The following is a 21,883-nucleotide window of genomic DNA, read 5'->3' as shown; positions in this document are numbered from 1 at the left end:
AATTTACTATATGAGTTATAAATTACATTAGCTGACATGTTAATAATTATATAAAATTTGACATTAATTGTTTAATCATAAGAATTTTACTTATTAATTTGCTAATATCAATTGTAAATTATTGACAGGTTTTATAATCTATAATTGATATTAATAAATTAATAATTAATGTTATTGTTTGTTTGAAAAAAAAAGTAATTTATAAGTGATATTAATAAATTAATAAATGAAGTAAGAAAATTAATAATTAGTAATTTTTTATAATAAAAGAATGGTACTTTAATCTTTTCACAATTAAATTTTTTTTATTTTTATCCTTCGAAGTGAATTAAAAATTTAAAATTTTTTAAAATTCACTAATAACTATATCACATTCATAGTCGTTGTTTGAAATTCTCCCATTGACATATCTTAAATGATTATTTACTGAAATTGATAATATTTTTATACATCTATCAATTAAAAAAAAACAGAGACTTAATAAATATCTATGACAAGCCTTAAAATTATTTTATGTTACTAAACATGTCATTGGTTTGTCTAGTGTTTTTAAAGTTTTGAAAATGTCATATCAGCACTTACAATTATCTCTATAATAACATATTAAAACATTCATGTGTTGGAAAAACATTTAATGGTCTCATCGGATATGACGATTGAAAATTATGGAAACGAACAAGTAATAGACAAAATAAATATAGTTAAATAATCTGATTTAGCATTGGTTACCGATTTCTGTTAAAATAAAAAATAAAAAACTGAAAGTGGCCAATTAAACAAATGAGAATGAAAAAGTAATCCTTCTTGTCTATCATAATCAAACCAAAGCTAACAGTGTTTTAGTCTAAGTAATACTTCCTTCTAAATGCCAATCACAGAATCTAATCCTTTCATTAAAAAGAGAGTTTTTTCTTTTTTTTTTTCAACCAACACAAACCAGAAAACCGCCTATATATCTCAACAGCGAAACATAGTGTAAATTAGTAGTTTATATTGTAGTCCTACACCATAAACTAGTAATCCTTCTAAGAGATTCCCCTCGTTTCCCTTTCCCCCCTGTTCCCGATCTCAGATCATTCTTCTTGTAAAAAACGCAAAGAAAGAAAGAAAGGGGAAAAAAGAAACTGTGGATGTATATTTAACAATCGCACGTGTGAACCTGGCTTGACTTGAAACTAAAGAAAAGAAATATGAGGGAGAGATCACAGATTGACATTAAAAACACAGGTCATTCAATTTTCAAAACAATCATAACCCATACAGATGCAGATCCAAAAAATGGATGATATAAAACTGGTGCGTACCTTATCTTCAAACGGAGACGAAAGGCGAAGACGATGATGTGCTTTGAGGACTTGATTCGGTACTTCTATTTTCTTCTATCGTTTCTTGTTTACTGTTCTCTTTAACTTGCGATCCATCCTCATTCCTAGTGGATACAGATGCAGCAGAATTAGCAGTATCTTTTGATTCTAAGGAATCAACTCGAATATTCCATACCCTTCCAGAAGACCCTTGTCTGCGAAATGAACGAGACGATCTTTGCAACATGGGAGATTAGTGGTGATGAGTTTCTATCTCTGTCTCCCTGGATCCTTTATATGTTTTCTCTGCGCCTTCCCAGTTAAGTTATTTTCTGTCCTTCAAATAATTAATCATATTTAATTTTGGTTTGAGGTATGAGGTCCGGGATCTGAATTCCTAAATCTTGTAAATGCCAATATAGCAAATACCTAGCTAAATTTATAGAGCTAATTTATCATTTACACATAATTAATTGAGGCATAACTTTTGACTGGCTATTCATTTGGGTTTGCATTACTATTGTTAGAAATTTTTGCGTGGTGATTCTTGTGTTTGCACTTGTGGTAGGCTGCATAGCTATGTTTAGAAGGTTGAATTATGATTAATGTTTTAAAAATTAGACCAAACAATGAACCATAAAAATTAGTAGGTCATGGATCTTATAGTTTAACTAGTGATATAATAACTAAATAAAAAATAATATTCACACAGGCACACATGCACATACGCACACACAAATAGGTTAAAATAATTCAATTATTTCAAGTCTTGAATTTTTATTCCGAATCATCAAAAATCACACATACAAAAATAAGTTAAAACAGTTCAATTATTTCAAATCTTGAGTTTTTGTTTTAGATCGTCAAGAATCACTCAGGTCAAAGTGAACCAATTGTCAAAATATGCCAAATGGTTGAACCAAATCATTTTATTTTTGAGTGATGATTCAATCATCTGGATTAATTCAAGTAACAATGATTATGATAGGACAATACTTGTCACCTATCCTTAGGTCTTTTTTCTCTTGGTTTTTTGTTTACCAATTTAAATTACACATCTACAGAGCACATATAGTTATATATTATAGACAATACAGATATTAAAATACAAAGGAAAACCCTAAGTCACTTTTTAAGCTTTATGATATTATAAAACTTTTAGGGTAAAGGTAAAAATACTTAAAAGTTATTTGTCAAGAACATCTAGTATTTTAAAGTGACGAAAAATGTATAAGCACCCATGAAGTTATTTTTTCAGCATATTTGTGATCAAATCATTAAATTTCAAATCTCCAACTTAATAATCAATACTGTTGACTTTTAGCAATTTGATCATAGATGCATTGAAAAAATAATTTCATGAGTACTTGTGCACTTTTTCTTATTTTAAATTATTGGATGCTCTTGGTTAGTAATTTTTCAAGTATTTTTGTCCTTTTGCCCAAATTTTTATGAATATTTTAAATTTTAATGAATTTATCCAGCGAAATTTTATATATAATTGTTTCTTACACAAAAGAAAATAAAATATTGGAGATTTCATTTTTATTTTTAAAGTTTGAGGAATATGTCCTTGAACGCCTTGTAATTTGGAATTTGTCCTTATGTACCCCAGCTTTATGTTGCTGTAAATTGAGTCTTGTTTTATATGTAAGAAGGCTACGTAAATTTTGTCCTGTTATGCATCCATTGTAAGTTGTACTTCGCATCAGAGGGAGGAAGGGGGTCTCTAAATCTTCCTTTAGCAGAGATTCGGATATGCTCTACACAATTGACTCTTTTAAAAAAAGAACTTGTGCACAGGAAAAAATTGCCGATCGATCATGATCAATTGAGGATGGATTTCGCTTGAATTAAGTTCTATAAGATTAACTAATCTTTAGCATTTGGATATTGGTATCTTAAATTGGCCTTGGCTCAACACACATGAAGAGATTAATCTTTATTCTTTAATGTCTAAAGATGAATGATCCTAACGTAGCCCTGGCTCAATGTATTTAGCAGGTGAAGCCTTAATTACTTGGATTCTAGTTACAAGTGATCTAAAATATAATATAACTTCTGTATTTTATTTCATTTATCAATGTGCATATTATAACTAAACACTAAACACAACTAGGTTAAACACTAACCACAACTAGTTTACTGAAATAAATCATTAAATTATTTTATTTTTGAATTGGTAATCAAAAAGGTAAAAAAAAAAAAGGCAGTACAAATCAAGTAGCACTGGTAAAATTGAAGTGTTTAGGCTGTTATATTCATGCTCAATAATGTGATCCCACCATTCCTATGAAACAGTCTGAGAACACAATCTTAAATTTCCCCGCTTTAGCGTAGAGGGATATCGCGTAGTTCAAACTATATATGCCACTTTAGCTTAGAAGAAAAAAGAAAGGAAAAAGAAAAGGGGAATCTAGTAATCAGTGGATGCATCTAGCAGTTGAGGAAATGCTGCCCTAATCTCACTATCTCTGTTCAAAATGGCATCCACGAATGAAGATGATGAAGCAGTCCCTTCACAATATTGCTTATCAAAGACTTGACGCTTCACGCTCGCCTCATCAGCCACAACCACTCCTGAACCCTCATCACCTGCATTATTCGAAAATTGAATTTGGTTCTGCATTATAACCGAGGGACTCAACGACGACGAAACCCCATTCATGTCGTACTGATTCAGCTGTTGAAACTCGGTGCACATGAACGGGTCACTCAGAAGAAACTCGCTCCAATCAAACGATGAACAGGGGGCAGGAACAGCAGCAGCAGCCATGACGTAGCGAGGTGAGCTTAGTCGTGTGATACTAGAGGAAGATGATGACGATGACGAGGAACATGAAGACGCAGCTTCGTTCTGGTGTGACTGGACGTCATTCTCTGGGTTAATGAATTGGGATTGCACCTCTTGATCAAGCTGATTAGAGACCATTAGATTGGTGCTTGCGGGTCGTGTTTCAGTTGTTACAGTTGAGAGGCAGCTAATAGTTCCCAAGTCAGAAAGGACTTGAGACACAGGCTTGTGGGTCACCGGGTCAATTCCCATCTTCATAAGCTTCTTCCTCAGCTTTGTGTTCCAGTGGTTCTTCACATCATTGTCTGTTCTCCCAGGGAGTCTCCTCGCAATCAAAGACCACCTGCACCAGAAAAAAACAATTAAACACTGATCAGATGCCTCAAAAAGATGCAACATTCGTTACCTTTCAAATGTACGTACAAAAGAAAACAGATATATGGCTGGCAATGGCGCCAAGCTTGTGATGCATGCCCAATACGATGGTCAGTTTCCTTCTCAATAATCCAAGCCAGTTATATGTAAATATATATATTTGCTCTTCGTGTCGTGCTAATTCTGCTTTCTTTTCGGAGACAAATTAAACTGAAAACAAATTAATATAACATAACATCAAATTAAACGTAAACCTGCTTCCTATAGCTTGATGAAGGTTAATAATAAGCTCTTCCTCTTGGGGTGTGAAGCTATGATGCTTGAGGTCAGGTCTCAGATAGTTAGTCCACCTGAGCCTACAGCTCTTACCACATCTGTTTAACCCTGCAAGCCAAAAAAAAAAAAAAAATCGTGAAGTTGGAGTTGGAGTATCGTTTAAGTGACAATAATATTATATTGGTGCTTTAGAATAAAGGGTGGGAAGAAATGAACCAGCTTTCTTAGGAACCAGAGTCCAATTGCCAGTGCCATGATTGGAGACATAAGCGAGCAGTTTAGCATCCTCCTCGGGAGTCCAAAGGCCCCTTTTGACATTGGATTTATCACAGCAAGGTGGCCTTCCCATTCTGGCAGAGAATGAAGGAGCTGGGAGATTAATTATGTAATGCTGATGATGCAGAGGTACATAACTTTAAAGCCTTGAAAGAAAGCTGTTAGCGTTTTAAGATATGAAGAGGCAAGGAAAGCATGCAGTGATGGGTTTATGCTAACAAGAATTGCATGAACGTCTTCATCTTCTGTGAAAAGCAACTTTAAAAAATGAAACCATTTTGTATGACATCAGAAACATACTGCAATTGCCTCCCTCTCCTGTTCTCTCTCTCTCTCTCATGAGCTTGGCCTCCAACAGCAATATCTAATCGGGTACAAATCGAATGACCTTTATACATGTTTAAACAGTGATTTTCATTTCTGTTGTGCAGCATGCAATCCAAGCTTTTATGTGAGGCTCACAAACTAAGAAGATATCTTCTCATGCTACTTATGGCTCACAGTCATACCTCTCTTCCTTAGAATCACACACACACACACACACCACCACCACCACCACCACCAACAAGAAGAAGATTTCAGTAGAAGTGGTTTTCACCTAAAGAAAAGAAAGTGACCCTCATGCGTAAGAAGGTCATTTATATCTCGAGGAAATCTGAAATGGAACTATTCTATATATAGCAAAAAAAAGTGGGGTTGGAGCATGGAGACTCAACCTTCTGTCTCTTCACCCATCATTCTTACTTTTCAGCCTTGTCTCTAATTTCATCCTCTGCTGTAGAAGGCTAAACACTTTCGGCTTTCAGAATAGAGGATATCCTTCATTTTAAAAAAAAAACCATGTTAAAGGACTCATCAAGACAACCAAGTACCAACACTCTTAACATGTATTAGTTAGGAGAAAAAATCTATTGATTTGTCTCTTACGGTAACCGCTGCCTTTTTATGTCATCTTTACATGTAAAAGTATCCAAAGATAATGAGGCGAAAATTTATAGGTAATGATATCATAAAAAATTTAAATACATTTATTTAAATAACATATTATGTAAACTATATATTTATTAATATTAAACTTATTCAAATACATGTATAGAAATAAAGATTAATTTATTTATGAAATCAGGGTTTTTTTGCTAATTATTACAGTACAGGAGGAAAAATTCACACCTCATCGCTTTAATTTTAGTGGGATTACTTAAGAAGACCCAAGCACTTACAAGGGATTCAAATTTTATTTTTTCAGGATTAAAATTTATTTTCGTCTCCAAACTATATATCTTAGGAGTATTAACCTCCTAAACTTTAAAAGACGAATCACCTAATAACTTATCATTAAATAGATGCGAACAGATGTCGAGTGAGACAAGTGAGATGAGACCTAAAAATTTGATGAGCTGTCACGTGCCTCCATGTCATCATCTCTCTCCCCCCCCCCCCCACAATCCCCGGCTCCCTGCTCGCCGATTAGTTCGACGTGCCCTCCAATTTCTTCTTCCTTTGCTTCTCCCAACCTTTTTTTTTTCCCTTGCTCTTAAAAAAAAAAAAATCACTGGCCTGGAGAAATTATTAGCCGTAAAAGTTTGAGATCAAGTCACTGGATACTCATGAAAATATAATTCAAGAACAAAACTAAATTTTAACTCTTTTTTTAAATTACCAACAAGTCATCTATTTATGACTACAATTATCTGGATCTGGTGTAACGCAGTGATCCAGACTGATACAACTATGAATCCATCCGGGGAGGTCAAAAGCATTAGCATCATATTGCAAAGAGAAAAATAGGCAACTTCGTGTATCTTTCCCTCAACGTTGACCCAGCGTGGGGATTGGTGAATAAAATAGGACAGTTATTGGCCGGGAAAAATGTGTTATATACAGTTAGTAAACCCTAGAACTAGCAGACATTGCAGCTCTTCATACAGTAACCCTTGACCTGCTCATTTCCAACCATGTAAAGTGGGTTCTTCTCACATTCCCCGACTTTAGCCCACTTGGAGCAATTTACATTCTCATCCACACACTCCCCATCATCACTTCTCTTGATTGGTTTGTCGAAATCCCTCACGTGAATCCACTTGGTTGCGGACCACTTCTCACCCTCGATCACCGGGCAGCTTCCGTGCAAACTCGAAGGATCTGTGGTCGCATCCAGATGAAGACTGAAGAACAGCAGGGCATCACCCTTATCTGGTTTTACTGTTACATATAAACGGAATGGCATTAGATATTATGCCATGACCCAAAACAATGACACAAGAGCTAATTGTTATAGATGACACAGAGAGCCGGACATATTTATACCGAAACAGCGAGGCAACAAATGCAATCAATGTCAACGACAAAAACTGGCTGGTACTACTTGATCAATCAATAAAACAACCCCTGTATCGCAATATTTCACAATGATGCAGCTAATGGGCAAAAAAAAAAATGTTATCAAACAATGGAGACATTTCTACCTTTCCCCCCTTCGGCCCTTCCCATTTTGATTCTGAAAAATAACCCAAACAAGCTCTTACACAATCACAATTATATTTTTTGGTGACAAATCTACAATTATATTTAACAGCAAGCTACCACATTTAGTTTAGCAGCCAGTAGCCAGGGGCTTGGGTGGTTCACAGAAATCTCATGTTTAATCATCCATATTGCCGTTTACAAGGAAATAAAAAAGAAACTATTCAATATCAGTAGAGAGGCAATGTAGTGAATCTGGCACATCAAGCAAAGAGAAAAACAGCCTGGCGATGAATCCTTATCGTTAAAATACCAACTCATGATTTGATAACATACTATAGCCTATAAAAGGGTAACAACAGAATATTGCTACAAAAAAGATCATAAGGGCATGCACATTTGACATCATTCAAAATTTTCAGGGATGATAATAAGAAACCAAACTGTCAGAAAATCTGGCAATTGTTCGTCAAAGCATCCTAGAATTTATACCTGCATAGCCTTTCTTTGCACATTCAGACCAGCTATCATCCTTTATCTGGGATAACCGTGCCTAAAAATGGCAAACAAATCAACAATGGATTTCTTTCAGATGAACATTAAGATTGCTCATTATATGTTTCATACCTCAGCATTAGGAAAAATAGTCTCGCCACCCTTCTCAACATTAGACAAATACATCAGCACAGTGGCAATCCGATGGCCTCCCAATTGCTGATTAGCCTTGTCATGGAAGTAATCAAAATGTGGCTCATACTTCTGACCATTCTCGTAGTGCAGTATTTGAATAGATTCACCGTTCTCTGATGGCATAGATGGCTTTAGAGACTGATAAATATGAAAGAGAAATCACCCTGGAAAAATATACAAGCATTGAAATGAATCACAGCATAATATTGCACCCACCTATTGGAAGGAAGGTCCATGTAGCAATTCTGGCTTCAATACCAGCAACTATTTCATCCTTCGATATAAAACAGAAAAGTAAATTAATTGATAAGGCTTTTTGAGAACAAAACTCAAGATCATGAAAGTACAGGCTACAGCTAAATCGTCACAACAATTTTGTATAAACTTTTCCTTAAAACTTCCCCAAATGCACCAGTGTGATATTTGACAGTAAAAATAAAATGAAAATTCTATTAACTCCGGGTCCTCAAACTAAATTCACCAGATGACAGAAATATTCCACTGATGTGCATCGTCTCTCGTCACAAAACACCAATTTCCCTTAAAAGATAAAAAGAATAACGTGTTTCAAAGAGGATAAAAAGCATAGCAAAGAAATTTTTGGCAATGACGCAACTCTTTATGTTAAACACTATACTTACATGATAAACGTGAGTGTGTTCATAGAGTTAAAAATGAAGTTTCTTGATAGAACTGCAATGCAGAGACAAGAGCAACAATATTTTATTGCTTCTCGCCTCATTTTTTGAGTAAAGCATACCAGCATCAAATACGGTGCAGCTAAACAGAAGATCCACAAATAATTATACCTGAGCCTTGTTAAGAAACATCCCAGAACTCGTTCTGACTTCACTCATTATACTTTTGCCCGATTCATTATCCGCTACCATAGATTTCTCTAGCTTGTCCTTGGCCTGATAGTACAAATTCGGGAATTGAAGATAACATACTCTTTGGACAGAAGACCAACAGCGGCCATTTCAAAATAATAATAATAACAGAAAACTAACCAGATTAATCAAATGGTCACACTCTTCCTCGGATAAAAATTTCTTGTATATAAAAGCCCTGCGTACGGTAAATTTCACAAAAGAGGGGGGGACTCAATGCATGTCTCAGCCAATGCAACCAAAAAAAAAAAAAAAGGCTAAAAACCTGGGACGCCAAGACAGTTGAGTGACCCGAGTAGGATCGAATTTCACTGATGAGCTTCCCCTGTTCAATCCAAGAACCGATCCATGCCTGAAAAGATTTTTAGAAATAAAAAACTAATTGAAACATTTAATCAACGTTTTACACACAAACACGCAAAAAAAAAGTGTGGATGTGGGCGATTACGTGGTCATATCTAGGCCCAGGTCCAGCGATCTAATGGAAGAGACAGAGAGATCGGGGAGAAGACAGAGAAAACAGAACAAAATTGCAAGGACGTATCTAGAATCCATGGGGAAGTTAGGGAGAGAGAATGAACTCGGTATGATGGTAGAGAAAGGACAGAGAGACATTTTATAGAAATGGGGAAAAAGAGCCGAACAAGCAATGCAGGAATGAGAAAACTGGAATGAATCAGAGAAACCAGGAAGTGGAAAAGTCGTGGGGTTTTGTACTTTTGTGTGATTTTATTTCCATATGTTGAAACTTTCAGAGAATTCAAGTAGCGCCCACTGTATTTGGCTTCCACTGACTTTCTCTTCGTCCTTTAATTATGAGCCCCAGTTCTCCTTTCTCGAACCTTCCTTCACCGTTCCTGTATCGGATTCTCTGTAGAAACAGACGCAAAAGTGAAAGTGTGAAACACCTTGCAGGCTTACACGTTTTCGTAGTTTTCTCAAAAAAAAAGTAAAAATAAAAATAAAAATTACGGAGACTTTTAATTAGGTTAGATTAAAGTTAGAGCACGGCACGCTGTATAACTTGTGAGATGTAACGTAACTTCTTTTTTTCCCCCCTTGATAGACACGTCTATTTATGATGTATTGGTACACATATATAAATAATATTTTGACATTTTGATACACATTTTTTTGCCACAATATTTTATATTTATCTTCTCTAGGAATGATATATTGAAAGGAGAATTTTATTGAAAAAATTTTGAATGTGATATAATTTCAACTGAGTTTCAAAAACTTATGAAATTTTGTTGCAGGCCCAGAGCATTAAAATAAAATAAATTCTCTTATTTGAATGATCAAAATACCCTTCAATTATAAGTAACATTATTAAAATAATAAGTTAAATTATAATTTTTACAAATAACATTACTTAAATAATAAATGAAATTATAATTTGTATAAGTAATATTAGTATAATAACAAGTCAAGTTAAAAATTTTACAAATAATAAAACTAAAATAATAAGTTAAGTTTCAATTTTTACAAAAAATATTAGTAAACAAAACAAGTTATAATTTTTACAAGTAATAGTGCTATAGTAATAAGTTAAGTTGTGATTTTTATAAGTAATATGATTATAATAACAAGTCAAGTTACGATTTTTATAAGTAATATTATAAGAATAACAAGAAGTTATGTTTATTCTATTAATGCTACTTGTAAAACTTATAACTTAACTTAATAATCTACTAATATATTACTTGTAAAAATAGTAAGTTGGCTTGTTATATCTTTAATCTTAATTATAATTGAAGGGCATTTTGATCATTCAAGTAAGAGAATTTATTTTATATTAATGCTTCGAGCTTGCAATGAAATTTTAAAATTTTTTGGCACCGGATTAAAATTGTGTCACATCCAAGGAACTTATTAGAACATAAAAAAAGTTTCACTTCTAAATATTAAAAGGTATATTATAAATATATAAACTTAAAAAATATCTAAATAAATAGTTTAAGCTATTTTGATGGAACATACTATCCTTAAATATGTTTAATATAAGAATATAACATGGTATTAAGAAGAAGAAGAAAATGGAAAAGAAAAAAAGTGGTGGAAAAAATATTAGAACATAAAAGAATTTCCACCTCTAAATATTAGATGATATATTATAAATATATAAACTTTAAAAGTATCTAACTAATTTGCTTAAATTATTTTAATAAAATATACTATCCTTAAACATACTTAATATAAAAAATATAATAAGACTTTAGTGAAATTCTCCTTATATTTAATTAGATTTTGGCCTCATGCGCATGCACGGAATATAAGAATTGTTCATATGAATTGTGTAGATATTTCTAATTTTTTAATTAAGTAGGTGGAACATGTGATAATCTGATTTTGCAGATTATTGATTATTTAATATTATTTTGTTTAACCCAGTATGGAAATATTTCGGAGCGTAGAGTACGAAAGCAAACGACTTGTAATTGTGCTGGTAGTCGGTTTCAACCTACGGTTTGTTCTAATTGATTATTGATTATTTAGAGGTATTTTATTTAAGCTGGTATGAAAATATGTTGGAGCGTAGGGTACGAAAACAAACCACTTGTAATTGTCCTGCTCATCAGTATCTTCTGTTTGTTCTAATCCATGCATGGGCCATTGCTCTTTGTATTTGTTATTCTTTATATATCATTTACCTTAGAGTTGTTGTATTTTAATTTGTTCTTGTTTGGTTATAACTTTCTGTTTCGCTCTATATGAATTCGATATTTTTGGTGCTAGATTAATAATGTAAAACTTGCAAGGGTGTGCGTGTCAAAGCAAAAATTATTTTGGAAATTATGTTTTCCCCATAATTAAATTGCAGCACCTGTAACCTACATCTGGTGGTAGTAGTAAAATTTTAACACAAAGTACTAATCCCGTAGTCATCATGTATGTCTTAAGATGCATAGGATACATAGTATCATTACATTACATGCTCAACCATCACACAAGAGACCCATGCAAAAGTCCACAATTCTAGATTATTATATTTCACTGAAGTTTTGCCACTTAATATAAACGTGACGCATATAATTCAATGGGTAACAAAGATGCACACAAATATACCGTAGTGTTACACATGACTGGTTTTTTTGTCTTTTGATCCTCTTGCAGGGTTGGTGGCGGAAAACTCATCCACTGATATCATTGACAGACCCGGAGCTATAGATTCATCGTGTTCTAATTTTGGGATGCACTTCATTTTTTTATTTTTTTTATTTTTGTTATGGTTGAATTGCGGATCTCTGATAATGTTAAATGGCCATTGGCCATTGTATTGTTGTCTTCTTCCAGCATTCTTTTACGAACCAATGAACTTGTGGGAGTGGACACTGTTTGATCATTGTCTTCTATAATTGATTTGGTGGCCTGTTTAGACAGGAATGGGGAAAGTGGGAGTTAATTTAGTTGAGATGAGAGGAAAAAGAATTGAGTAAACACATCGTCAACAATATTAATTCTAAAATATGAATAAATCTTACAATTGTGGTCATGGATAATGGAGTTGAATCACCAACCTTCAACAAAAGAAGTTTTTGTTAATCCAAGAGTTGAAATAACATATGACAATGTAATTTCACACATGATCAGGAAGAAGCTTTCAATAATAATTATGAATCATATATTTGTGAATCATTGGATTGCCTTTTCAACTTGGTTATACAAATCATGCCTATGTCACCTGATCCATTTCTTGTAAAGCAATTACGCTGAGGCTGGATGATTTCCTTGTCAAGTTATATTTTGAGTAACTTAGTTTCATTGGCATGATCTTGCCAATTACATCTTCTAATGTTTATGGGTAACAATGGTAGATACCATCATCATGTTTTAACGATCATTGGGCATGTTTTTTTCGCTATTAAGTTAACTATAGGAGAATAACAGAAACTATTAAACATATAGTTGGCTGAAAATTGAAGTACCTACTCAAGTTGCTCCATTAGTTTGTGGATATTTGTTCTCAATAGCTCACTGGCAATAGCATAAAAAAAACCACTGAAGTTGATCCACTTTGGTCGGATACTTGGTAATGAACCTTCAAGCAGATAGTATTCAGGTTATTAGAATATGTAATGATATAATCTGCTACAAGTTTGATAGTTATGGTATATCCCTTCATTATTTTAGTTATTGGTGCATAACAGTAATATGCATGAATGTATATACTAAATGACAATATACATGGGAACATACCTCTGAAGGTTTAGGAATATTGATTATATTATTGAAATTCTTTTTTCAGGATCAAGGAAGTTTTTAGCACAAGGATGGCATGGGAGATTTTGAGTGAAGGGTATGTTACTCAATTGTGGGTATAATGAGAAAGTACTTGAGAGTTCCCTCCTCTTTGGGATATTAGGATTGAATATTATTCGAATTGCGTTGAGAGAGTTAAATAATTCGTTTAATATTTCTCACAAGTATGTACAAAATATGATAAAAAAAAAAGATGACATATAATAGCGTCTGAAAACGCGTGATAACCTTCTTTGTGCTCTATTCATTTTTGTACTATTAGCATTTTAAACTACTAAGATAGATAGAAATAAGATGATAAGGGTCATTCAAGTTCTTTGTCTGCCATTATTGTGATAGTTTTCAATTTAATGTGTATCTTTGAGTTGTATTGCTTGTACTAAGAAGTAATTGTTGTTATTTATATTATCATGTGGTGTGGTTTGCAATATAAGCAAGTCCTGCAGAAAGCATAAACTTTGTTATTTGGTATTTTTGTTCTTAGTTTAAACTGCATGAATTGCAGGGATTTTACAGGCCTTTTAGTTTCTGTTTTCATTTTTTTATTTTTAAAAACTATTTTATAATATAGTTTTCATAATTGTTTTTCAATACAAAACAAAATAAAAATTCATTTGGTTATATTAATTTTAAAATAATTTTGTAATTAAAAAATAGACAAATAGTTATAGCTATAAACGGTTAATGGTAATGATTTATGATAAAAATTATTCAAAACAATTGTAATTTTTAATAATTAAATGTAGTATATTTTAAAAAGAAATAAATAAAATGAAAACAAATTTAAGTTGTTTCTATTTTTTTGGTTTTAAAAAACAAAAACAGTTTTAAAAATAATAAAATAAAAAACATTTATCCAAACAAATTTTACAATTTTTTTATTTTCAAAAATAAAAAATAATTTTTAAAAACTAGAAACAAACAGGCCTCTAGAACTCCAAATTATATTTCTTATATGACATAAACAAATTTATTGGTTCCCAAACCTTTTTCTTGTGAAGACAGCTCAAACGCTTTATTTGATTTCCTTCATATTTTCTACTTCTAATGAAAGGGAAAGGCCATGGCTATGCAATGAGCACAAAAAAAAGGGTAAATATATAGAAGTCTTTAAATTATAAATCACACGTAAATAACTTTACTTTCTTAAAATTTGACAACAAAATCCTCATCAAGCTCGAGCTGTACCCAAAAATTATATAAAAAATTTTAAAAAAACATAATTTTTGATTCCAATATTTTGTTTATGTTTTGCTATTCGTCCCTGCATTTTTTTTAATATTTTAAATTTTTACATTTTCATTTTTTGTGTTTTACATTTATTTAAGGTCCCTATACTTTATTCATTTTGGTCATTTAAGGACCTGAAATATTAAAAAATAAAAGTGTAGGGACTTAAAATATCAAAAAAAGTGTAAGAACTTATAGTAAAACACAAGTAAAGTGTAGGAATCAAAAGTTATATTTTTTTCAAAAATTAAAAGAATTACCCATATTTAAATTTCAACAATACTTGAATCTTCAGTAATGGGTAGGACCAAATATCATATGGTTGTCACCAAAAGGGGGAAAAAAAGAACAAAAAATTGGATATCAATGGAGACAAATACCAACTGAAACATAAAGACACATAAAACCGCTTTATATTTGACTAGATTTTATTATTAGTGATTTCAAATCTGATTACAAAACAAAAAAAAACGATGACCAATTATGAAAATCCAAATTTGGAAGATATATAAGCCAGAGAAATATTATAATGAAAAACATGGAACTATTGGTGTTGGAAAAAAAAGGAATATTATCATAATCACAATCAACTCTCAAAGAATAACAAATAACATTATTAGCAACAGCAAAACACATTGTTGATTCATAGAAACTAACCAATGAATTGTGGACTTCTTCGACAATCATAGATCACTTCATGATAATATAAACCACTACCTCCCCTGCATACTCATATAATGAATATTGTGGAATAATTACTAACCTTTCCCGCTATTACCCAAAGCACAACATTGCATATAGAATGAAACCAAATCTCATATTAGTGATATCTCTCAGACATGATCGAAAATAATGTGGCACATATAAGGGGCATTTGCATTCTGATTTTCATCCTGGTCAAAATTTGATGACCAATTTTCATTACCTTACGCATATAATGAACAACCAAAGGTCAATCTAATAAATTAATAAGGGAAACCAATGGATCCAAATAAGAATAAAATGAACCACCATACCTTCATTTGAATCTCGTGGAGCTTAGTTGGTCCAATTTTATCATCTTGATCCTCTTCTCAATTGGTTGTGTACCATTATAAGTAACTCCTGCTAACATATAATTTGCATATTGCTAATTGCTACCTATATCTCATTGGCAAACTAGAGAGCTAACCATTTCTAACAAATTAGATCAGGTGCTAAAAATGATAGGTTACCTATTATTAGGGGACCTGCTTTCTCTAGTCACCCACATTCTTTTTTGTTGAAAGGTCTGGGGGCTACCACCCTTTCTAAATGCTAACCAATATTGTAATCTTCAATCGATGAAATTGGCTAATTAAGGCCGTACTGCCCTACATTTGATGAATCGGATATCACAAATCACAACTTATAAATAATGTGATTTTTACAATTTTTTATAGATAGGACTCCTTTGTTATTTTTTGATTTTTTTTATTTAACATTTGAATTTCACGTGATTTTGGATATTAAAGAGAAATATAAGAATTGTCTACATGTGGTGTGTAGTGTTGTAAAAACAAGGCAATGACACAAAAATTAAAGCGTATGAAACTCACGTTATTTTTATTTTGGTCTGAACTATACTGTTGCTATATCTCAAAGACAATGTGGAGGAACTGCAATATCACACAAAATACAACAGAAACAACATCTAGAAATCCTACCACAGTCAAATGCTTGCTCTGTAATTTATTGTTATTCCTTTTAGCTTAAGTTAGAAACATTTACAAGTGAATTTTTGCAATCCTAACATATATTTTCACTACCACAGAAGACTCCATTACTTGATGGTTATTTTAGCCAATATTTGACGGTTTTTAACCATTAAGTAATGAGGCGCCATGTATTAGGGATACCCTTACTTGATGGTAAAGCATGTAATTCGAGCTAAACCCGAACCCACCGAAAAAAAGTTAGGATCAGGTTTAGTTATATGGCTTTTTTTTTAAATGGTAGGATATTTTAAACTCGATCCAAATAAACTCGGCCTAAATCAAGTTCGACATGAATAAACTTGACTACTGAAATTTCTGGCTCTATATATATATAGAGTTGATAGTTTTGGCTAAGCTTGATAGGGTAACCTAAACTCAACAAAAAAAAAAGTTAAAATCAAGTTTGGCTATATATATATGAGCTTTTTTTAGAGAGCATGATATTTCAAACTCAATCCAAATAAGTTCACCCAACCTGAATTATTGACTCTACTTAACAGTTTTTAACCATCAAATATTTAAGACATTACTTAATGTTTATTTCATAATAACTGTCAAGTATAATCTTACATGTTTGGTATTTTAGCTATTTCTATAAGACTATACTTGACGGTTGTTCTAAAATAACCATCAAATAATATCCTAAATACTTGATAGTTATTTCACAACAATCATCAAATGTTAATGATAAAAACCTACCTAGGCGTGTAGAAATTTGTCAAAACTATTTGATGGTTATTTTGAAATAACTGTCAAGTATTTGAATATATTTGATAATTATTTTAAAATAGTCATCAAGTGAAATGGAGTTTTTTTTTAAGTGAGGATTGCTTTCCAGGTAGCCCCTTATAAATATGAAGCAATCAAATATATATATTAGCTAGCCAGTAATAAAAAACAAACCAATCATTATTTATATTGAAATTACTAGCCAAGTACCTTAAAATTCCTATATCACTCCTGTAGCCTAAATCTAAAACTATAAAAAAATCTATAATTTTAACTAATTTGCAAGCTAAAATTTCAAAATTAAGTGGCCTGAGACATAAAATTTGACTAAAAAATGGATGTGTGTGCCAAAACTATTTATTGGGCCAAACCACTGCCGTTATTCGCATGTCAAACACGACTTGAACTACCTCTTCAAGGGTTTCTTCTATATGTATACTTGCATACCAAACGCAGTAGGCGTTCTCGAAGGACTGTATGCAAAGAGTCACAATAAATTCAAGTTAATAGCTATCTAACTAAAATTAGTTAAAATTTATAATTTAAGTGTAATTAAATTTAATATATACCTTATTAGATAATGTGGTAAGGGCATGGGTGATAATTTCCTCTAGGAATCTCATCAAGCAAGAACCATGATCATTTCTCTGATCTGGCTAGATGTATACTATAAAAGAAAACCACATATCAATGAAATGATGGTTAAAAGGCTACTATTTGTTGATTAAAAACTTGACCAATTAGATAAATACCTTAACTGTGACCCATTTTTCACAAGAATACAATGCCTTCAAGTTGGGAAACAAGGTTTCATTGGTCATAGTGCGATACAATACTACAACTCTGAAAAGAAAATAAAAAATAAATGTTAAAAATTATATATATATATATATATATATGGATATTAAAAAATAATTGATAAAAATTCAATTTACTTATTAAAAATTCTACCATATTTGGCTACTGCTTGGTTCTCCATTAAGAGGACCAAAATACCTAATTTTTGAAGCAACATGATTAATCACAGTAAATATCTAGTGCCCCCTAATAAAAAATAACTAATGTTATTAAATAAGTAAATATAAAAAACATTTACTTGCATGAAAAGTAATGAGAAAGTAGCTCACCCCTAACAATAAGGAGTAAGAAATAAAGTATCACTGTTTGCTCCCTTGTCTTTGAATTGATCCAAAAGTTACTTTGCTTGATCTTTAAGAGCTTTCTTAGTAATTTCATTATGGGTAGAGACATCATGAAAATTAACTAACTTGAACCTCGACCCAAGGCTACCAAGAACCATGAGTAAGTTATAAAGGTGGCTTGAGTATTGAAAAAATAATCAAGTGCATGCACGCGTATGCACACACAAAATTCAAGTAATTAATTGAGCACTATTGAAGAATTATCTCAAGTAGAAGCTTATCAGACTAGTGCTGGCCATTTTGTGTTTGAGGATTTCATTTAAAATTCCATCCTAAACAACTTCAAATGAGCTCGGTTTGTTGTATAGCCCATCATAAAAAACTAATGACATCCCCAATCACCACTTAATGAGCCATCCTTGAAGCCATCACATAAGTCTTAAGAGAGGCACAATATTTACACATTCCCTCTTTAATCTTATTTAAAACTAATAACTAGTTAATTTTTAATAATAGTTATTAGAAAAAATTTGACAGCATAACGGCTTAAAATAAGAGTTCACAAGCTTTATGCCCTCTTGATTAATCTAACAACAATACATCGCAACAATTACATAACAACTCAAAAAAGTTTTGCATATTAAAAACATTTTAATTGTATGACGGCTTAAAAATGAACATTTTTGGAGTCTTATTCCCTCTTTTCATTCTATATTTTAATCCTAAATATTCTAGTCCATTCAACAAATCAGCAAAATAATATATTTTCAACTGCATTCAAGAGTACATAACAATAATAGCACAAACTCAATCCATGTAGCAATAGCAAACACTAAGAGAAGAGAATGCTCGTGGCAATTAACAATGAAAATATTCAAATTAACTAAAAATTTAGTAACAAAATTGTTTTAACTTATAAAATCAAAATCTAAAACACCAAAAATCACTTCACAACAAAATCAAGAACATCCATAATAATGAAGAACATCCATAGGTCAACAAAAATAAAATTTGAAACAACCATTTGCCATAAATAAACAAAAATCTATAATCTATGAACTCAAAAAGTATTGATGATGGAAAAATTAAAGAACCGATCTCAAGAAATGAGAGAACACCAAAAATGAACAGGGGAACAAGAGGGAAGACAAAAACACAAACAAGCTTTGCAACAAGCAATAAGCAGAAAAATCACAAATCCAACCTCAAAAGAAAGCAAAATCATGGTTGATGGCCAAAAATATTTTTTCGCAAGTGCTTGGAGAGATTTTGAGAGGTTTAGGTGTAAGTAAAGAAAGAACAATTTGATTTTAAAAACTAATTTTAAAACATAATACTTAACAGTTATTTTACTTAACAGATATTTTTAAAAAAATGTTAAGTATTATATATTTGATGCTTATTCTGAAATAACTGTCAAATATATGCAACAAATACTTAATCATTCTTTCATAAAAAGCATCAAATTATATATATATATATATATATATATTTTTTTAATATAATTTACTTGGCGTTTGTTTACATGAAACCGTCAAGTATATTAAATTTATATTTAATGGTTACCTTTGCAAAAGCATCAAATAAATAAATGTAATAAAATTGATGTTTATTTACTAATAATAATTAATTATATGGTTATTTACTTGATAATTTTATTAAAATAATTATCAAATATTCCTTATTTTTTATTTATCGCTTATTTGAAATGATCGTCAATGTCAATTATGAAGCATCTTATTCAAATAATTTTGTGATAATGTGTTATGGGTGGATGCCAAATTCTCCTGATTGTGACTTTTGTCTTCCTAAAACACAAGACTTTTAACTTACCTGATTTGTTTGAGTCGAGCTCAAGATAAGACAGAATTTGTGAAGTGCACAGATTTGAACGCGATGCTTAGCCTTAGCGATCAAAAAATTTTATACTAAGATTGTTATGACATTTAAGGCCATTCCTGTTTTATGTTCATTTTTTATCTTACACGCAAGTATAGAATCTAAGGGTGTTTTCAGTTGATAGATGCACAAAGTGGTCAATTACTGAATATACTTTCAATGTGGAGATAGAAATAATAAAAGCTCTTCGGAATGTCACGGGTCATGTTTAGCCTCAGGCCGAAAAGAAAGAGGAAATCTAATGAAGCTCAAGTCTAGTCCACAGAGAGAGAGAGAGAGAGAGAGAGAGAGAGAAGGCTAAGCCCATGGTCGGTGGCCACGCAAGATGCTTTTGTCCAGTTTGTGAGTTTCCCTGATGGGCCACAGTTAATGACCAAGAACCTGGCTTTTTTCTTTGACCAGCAAAAGGCCCTAGCTATCACGAGACCGCATATCATATATTTTTTTAATTTTATTTATAAGTTATTTTTATAAACTTTATTAATATCAATATAATAAAAATATAAAAAATAATTATAAATAAAATTTAAAATTAACTCTCAAATGAAAAAACCAAAAGGTGATCTAATTAATGTAATTATTTTTTATATTTTTTTCATATTTATAAAAAAGTTACTTCCTTTACAATAAAAAAAAGTACGATCAATTTTCCTTTACAATAAGGGTGTTTTGAAAATTTCATTTTGAAACACCTAATCATCATCAATAAATGACTAATATTGTGAATCACATTTTTTTAAAATGCAACTAATATAGCAAACGAGAGGGAGTATGTAATGCTACTATGTCAGTTTTTATTAGCCACAATATCCCGTGCAATTTTTGGAGGCACCATCAATCCTAACAGAAATTTAAATATTAGTTTATTACATTATAAGAACTAACACCTTTCACTATTCGCAATCCCTTCTGGTAGTTGGTTTTTAAATGTAAGCAAAATTTTATTATACTTTTTGTTGTAAGCAAAACAAAAATTTTCAAGAAATATTTGTGATATATTTTTTTAAATTTCTTTTCATTAAATGATAGTATTACTAAATTAAGGAAAAATGCTGGATTAATTTTAGAAAAAAAATTTATATATTTAGTCTTATATACTTAAGGTGTTTGTTTTCAATTAAATTAAGACATATATATTTTTTATAAATTATTTATTTTATAACAAATTATTGTGATTAATATTATTGACATTAAAATTCTCATGTCTTGATTCAATTAGATAAAAGTATATTGAGTGTATAAAGTTAAGTACATAAATCTTGCCCTTAATTTTTACGGTACTATCATTTTAAATAAAAATTAAATTATATTTTTATCAAAGAATGAGTATTATTTTTAAGGATATTTTGATAATTGGCTTCAAGAAAAATTTACATTTATGGATATTTTTATAATAGAAAAAAAAAAGCTGTGCAGTTTAAATTTAAAGTTTGAGAAAACATAATTTTAAACGCCTGCACTATTTTTTCAGTATTTTAAAGTTATATTTTTCCTTAAATTTTAAACAAAGGAGTATGAAGTAATGTATCATTTTCCTCTATTAACCGTCAGATTAACAAAATCAATAGAATACATATACATGCGATATCTAATAATCAATAACGTCGCAGATAAAACTCGTAGCCGAAGGAAGGTGGAGAGTTTCAGAAGCGAAGCATTTTTCGCTGTTTTCTTTCTTACAATGAAAAGCAAGGGCCTCTCTCTGAACTCTCCTCGATACTTCTTAAATGAGAAAAGTAATCATACGACATGATTAAAGTATCGTCATCAGGAAAATATGAATGAACAAAGGCTGAATCTGCAGGGGAATAAAGCA

General features: G+C 31.4%; 2 protein-coding genes and 1 long non-coding RNA gene across 5 annotated transcripts; 1 reads left to right on the top strand and 2 right to left on the bottom strand.

Annotated features, from left to right (window-relative positions):
* The first annotated feature begins 328 nt into the window (after positions 1 to 328).
* Positions 329 to 4,630, top strand: LOC129313407 (uncharacterized). The gene is made up of 2 exons (XR_008593933.1): positions 329 to 1,363; positions 1,443 to 4,630. It is a non-coding gene; the product is annotated as an uncharacterized LOC129313407 (long non-coding RNA).
* Positions 3,709 to 5,829, bottom strand: LOC129313395 (transcription factor MYB35-like). 2 transcript variants are annotated; one of them, XM_054956458.1, is made up of 4 exons: positions 5,742 to 5,829; positions 4,966 to 5,099; positions 4,728 to 4,857; positions 3,709 to 4,441 (listed from the first exon to the last, which is right to left on the bottom strand). In XM_054956458.1, exons 2-4 carry the CDS (start codon positions 5,096 to 5,098, stop codon positions 3,721 to 3,723), a joined length of 984 nt encoding a protein of 327 aa, XP_054812433.1. In that variant the 5' UTR covers position 5,099; positions 5,742 to 5,829; the 3' UTR covers positions 3,709 to 3,720. The 2 variants fall into 2 exon arrangements, with proteins under 2 accessions (XP_054812433.1, XP_054812427.1); XM_054956452.1 differs by lacking the exon at positions 5,742 to 5,829 and having other exon boundaries at positions 4,966 to 5,324.
* Positions 5,830 to 6,658: 829 nt separating this feature from the next.
* Positions 6,659 to 9,906, bottom strand: LOC129302382 (probable prolyl 4-hydroxylase 7). 2 transcript variants are annotated; one of them, XM_054941230.1, is made up of 8 exons: positions 9,517 to 9,906; positions 9,334 to 9,393; positions 9,189 to 9,246; positions 8,988 to 9,092; positions 8,395 to 8,452; positions 8,116 to 8,291; positions 7,981 to 8,041; positions 6,659 to 7,227 (listed from the first exon to the last, which is right to left on the bottom strand). In XM_054941230.1, exons 1-8 carry the CDS (start codon positions 9,681 to 9,683, stop codon positions 6,926 to 6,928), a joined length of 987 nt encoding a protein of 328 aa, XP_054797205.1. In that variant the 5' UTR covers positions 9,684 to 9,906; the 3' UTR covers positions 6,659 to 6,925. The 2 variants fall into 2 exon arrangements, with proteins under 2 accessions (XP_054797205.1, XP_054797197.1); XM_054941222.1 differs by having other exon boundaries at positions 9,334 to 9,420; positions 9,517 to 9,904.
* Between the last annotated feature and the right edge of the window lie 11,977 nt (positions 9,907 to 21,883).

Source organism: Prosopis cineraria, unplaced genomic scaffold (genome assembly GCF_029017545.1).
Source record: "Prosopis cineraria cultivar Desert tree isolate PC_DT_omini unplaced genomic scaffold, ASM2901754v1 PC1, whole genome shotgun sequence".
NCBI lineage: Eukaryota > Viridiplantae > Streptophyta > Magnoliopsida > Fabales > Fabaceae > Prosopis > Prosopis cineraria.
This window is presented reverse-complemented; position numbering and strand designations above follow the sequence as displayed.